Here is a 4269-nt window from a genome sequence, read left to right on the forward strand (position 1 = left end):
TTATCTAGGCTCATTGAACTCTTATTTTTCTGTTTCAATGCTCATTTGAATGAATGGGGACCTATTGCTCTTAGTCTTTGCTCACGCACAGCCTAGTCTGTGGCAAGGAGAATGGTTTATGAATCTTACTAACTCTGCCTGAGGGCTGCTCTTTCATTCTGTCAAGATGAAGATGGTGTCCGTGGCTACGTCTTGCGTGTGATGTTCAGGGATGCTGAAAATTGTCATTTAAGAGCTATGGATTTTCTCTTAATGCTTTATAGAATTTTAAAGGGTTAAAAAAAAAAAAAGAAAGACAGACCTGAATTGGGTGTTTGTAGTGTTTCTCCCAGATTATTTTGCTGAAAGCAACTACTGTTGGTTTCACAGCAAATTGTTCCTGTTGTACCGAAAACGCAGCAATTTGGCTGCAGACTCCCTGAATGCTGAGATCATTGTGTAACTGGAGTGAAGATCTTACACCACCAAATCCACCTACAACCTCTTTTGGGAGGTATCCCACCGTAAGAAGCCCCTGGCCCGTTGCTTGCGCTGCTTTCGTGCCTTTTGGTTGTGCCTTCCCTGTGTTTGTGCCTTGGCTATGGTACATTTCTGATTTTAGCACAAGCAGTTTTTATCTGATCTGCTCTGGCTTTGATAATCTCATTCTCTTTCAGACCCCGCTCACTTTGAGGCGCAGGCCTGCGAAGGCACGTGCCATTTCTCCGCATCGCTTCATCAAGAAGCGTTTCCATGGCAGAAGCACCTTCTTGAGAGCAGTCAGGCCACTACCTGCCTTGGGAAAACCTGTTGGCGTAATTTTGACAGTGAGGCCTCCTTCCAAACTGACATCAGGTTAACCAAGACCTTTATTGTAAACATTTTCAGTTGGTATCCTACTAAAGGCCGGTTACAATAGGGGTGAGATCACATGCCTGCTTATAATACTGCTAGAGAGAGGTTACAGTAATAAGCAAATTGCACGTCACAGTTGCTGGTATGTTATAGAGAAACCAAAGGGTTCACGTACCATGTTTTAGGTAGAAAGCATGTTCTAGTAGGTAAGAAGCAGTAACACAGTGGCTGGATGGGGCCAGGCTCTGGAAAGATTTACTGGTGCAATTGTGTAACATGACTCCTGGTAAAAGGGCACGTCTGCTGAAAGCCCGAGAGGCTCAGCAGTTTGTGGGCTGGTAGCACACAGCTAACGAAGGGTTTAAGAATGGAAGCGGCAAGATCAGAGATGGATATATGCACGGTGCCCAAGAGGTGCCTCCATCCATCTGAGCTGTGGCAGGGAGTTTGGCATGGCATTAGGCAATCTGGATCCAGGAACTAGCTTGGAAGTGGGAGAAGGCTCTAGGTGCAGCCATCCAGGCGAGATGTGGGTTGTGGCAGTGGCAGAGTTGATTTTTGGCTTCATGTGTCTCTCTCTAGTCAGGAGAGAGAAGCTGCAACCTGCTCGATGAAGCTGGCCAAGTTGATGTCTCGCTCCGATAAGCCTCCACACTCATGGGTGCTCAAGGTGATGTGAACCTAAACCAGACAGACAGACAGACCAAGTGTTGCTGGCAGAAAGAACAGGAGGGGCTTCCCCCAGTGCTGCAGACAGTTCGCATCTGATGAGGCAGGTAGCACTATTACTTTCTCCAGAGTTGTTAGCAAAATTTCCTGGAGTGGGAGAGGTGGTCTGGCATTTTGTCTGGTTTTCTCCTTCCTATAGCTCATCCTGGCCACAAGCTGTCACTGCCACCCCTGCCTTGGTCATAGCAGCCAGCTGTGCCCACTTTTCAACTCAGTCTTTCTCTAGAAGGTTTTCCCCTTGGTGCTACTTCTGATACTGATTTTAAAAAGAGACCCTGGTGCCAGCCTACAGAGAGCTACTGCTCAGCTGGACAGGTAAAAAAAAGGGGGAGGAAAGGATCTGTAGGTGATAGCTATAGGCTGTCTGTGATATGCCAAGAGAATAGCATCTGAGGAAAGAGGTCCCACGGATCTGAACAGCACTTGCTGCTGCTGTTCTACGCTTCACAAAAGGGATGTTTTCCCCTGAAGAGCTCCGGTTGCCCCCACTATCCCTCTTTCTTACCTTATTGTACACATTGAACCATTCGGGGTGGTGATCCAGTTTTTCTGCCTGTAGAGCCACTCTGGTCATGAAGCCAAAGGCCTGCCCAGTGGAGTAAGAAGAAAAGTTAGCTCTGAGCTGCTTACCCTGCGATATGTTGTTTTTCACCCCATTACTATTAATTTTGCACCATGTGTTTCTAGGTAACCCAACCAAATGCAAGGCCTGGGACGTTCTGTATCTTTGTTGGGGTTTTCTATGGGTTTTCCTCTTTTTGGGGAGTTTTTCCCAGACAAACTATGTGCTGGGTTGAGCACTTCGGTGTCTTGGGCAGGTTATCTTGCTCAGCCATTACATTTCAGGAGAAACACAGAGGGGCTTCATTGGCTGAGCCCTGCAGATGGGACTCCCTGCTCTGCAAACCAGGTCTCCCGCGTTGTAAAACTTTGTACCATCGATGCTCATACCCGGTTGAAGTCCTTGAAGTGAAACTCTTTGAAGATGGCATCTCTGCCTTCCACCTCGTTCCACCCCACGGCTCTCAGGTTTGGCAGCAGCTGCTCCCTCTCCTCCGCGCTCAGCCTGTGGGCTTTTCCTGCCTGACACCGCAGAAAGGAAAGGGAAGAGGAGCAGATCAGCGTGGCAGAGGTAGGATGGAGCAGATGCTCAAAGCAATGAGGCATCCCATGGGTCGTGGAGTTATGGGACCGTGGGGCAGCTGCAGACTGGGTGGGAGGGTTAGAGTGTGTGTGTGTGTGGATCTGAATTGGAGGGTGCTGATGACAGGGGATATCAATGCTGTCCTCTGCTCCCCGCCCTGGGTACATCCTGCATGTATCTAGGTCAGGTGAAGTCCAGCTTGTCACTTTTGTCCTCTGACCTGCAACCCCTACCACTTTACCAGTGTATATATGTATTCATTATAACCTGAGGTACTAAGAAATGATGGCTGTGTGAGGTTAAAGCTCCCAAATACATTACATATAGCTATCTGGAAAAAACAACCCTGAAACTCTGTGATGGCTTCTAGAACTGAGAATGGCTTGCTTTTGAGGTTCACTAAGTACCTTCCGGAAGCGGGAGGGCTTTATTTGCAGGTCATCTGCACTGGCAGCCTGCTTTAGAGGAGAAAGAAGCGGTGTGAATCGGAGAGATGAGTCACACTAAATTGGAGTTCAGCTCCTTTTCCTTTTCAATCTCCCTTATGTTACGATGGAGTTTAAGAGGCTGTTTCTGTCTGAGTAACAAAGGGCAGAGGGAGGGATCGTGATTTAGCATTGTCTTCCCCTTTTGGGCAGAGCTGCTGTTACTTGTTTTTTAAGGGAGGGGTGTGTGAGGAAAAAGCAGCAGTTCTTGGCTTTGGGGAGTGGCAAAGGTGAAACTAAAATGGAGTTCTTGGGGATGGGGGCTACCTGAGCCAGGGTATCTTCTGGCTCGGTGGGGAAGGCAGGAGTGAGTGCGGAGGGGTATTGCTCTATCTGAAAGATTTATGTTCTGGTAATTAAAATTCTTTCCTAGCGGGTGATCTGATCTTTCGAGTTGGTGAGGATTGCTGTTTCTCAATGACTGATATCTCTTTGCAATTTGTTTTCCTTTATATGCTGTAGAGCAAAGTGTGGCAAGTTAGATGTGAGTCCCAACAAATACAGCCCACTGTTTCTTGGCTCAGCCGTTTAAGATGCTACTTCTGAGCACCGATGCCCAAGCGAAGCCTCTCAAAGGGGCTGCTGACCAAAGAAGGCAAATCGTCCTTTCCTATAGTTCACCTACCCACAGGCTGTACAAAACCAAAGAGGCAGCCACGGAGCTGACGTTTTTGTGGGTTCTTCTTTGGTTTCGCATGTTTTGAGGAAGATTGGAAAGATTACGCCCTGTTCCCGTGTTACTGGGTCTGCTAAGCCATCGGGCCGTGTGGGTGCCTACCTGTCTGCGTAGCTGTGACCCTTACGCTTAGAGAAAGCCTGTCAGCTGCAGAGCACTTCATGAAATGGAGAGTGCCAAGGTGTGCGCTGAACCTTAGCTCAGGGGTGGCTGGGCGTGGGATGGTTCCTGTCCCTCTGGCATCGTGGCTGCATGCTCTCCCTCTTGCACGATGTCTGGGGAAAGCCTTCCTCGCCCGTGCATGCTCCGGTCTCGCTGCTGGCGTGCAAACCACCCGTGCCACCCTTCAGTTTGTGCGGTGTTTTGGATGGTCCCCTGCCAGCCCTGGCTCCACCACCCCC

The 4269-nt window shown here is 48.9% G+C and overlaps 1 protein-coding gene across 1 annotated transcript; it reads right to left on the minus strand.

Annotated features, from left to right (window-relative positions):
- Positions 1 to 1416: 1416 nt before the first annotated feature.
- Positions 1417 to 3162, minus strand: PCBD1 (pterin-4 alpha-carbinolamine dehydratase/dimerization cofactor of hepatocyte nuclear factor 1 alpha; the record flags this gene model as incomplete). Its single annotated transcript, XM_009582797.1, has 4 exons — positions 1417 to 1515; positions 2069 to 2149; positions 2515 to 2646; positions 3115 to 3162. Coding segments are annotated over 4 exons (360 nt in total), but the record flags the coding sequence as incomplete, so codon positions are not given.
- Between the last annotated feature and the right edge of the window lie 1107 nt (positions 3163 to 4269).

Source organism: Fulmarus glacialis, unplaced genomic scaffold (genome assembly GCF_000690835.1).
Source record: "Fulmarus glacialis isolate BGI_N327 unplaced genomic scaffold, ASM69083v1 scaffold5498, whole genome shotgun sequence".
NCBI classification, from domain to species: Eukaryota; Metazoa; Chordata; class Aves; order Procellariiformes; family Procellariidae; genus Fulmarus; species Fulmarus glacialis.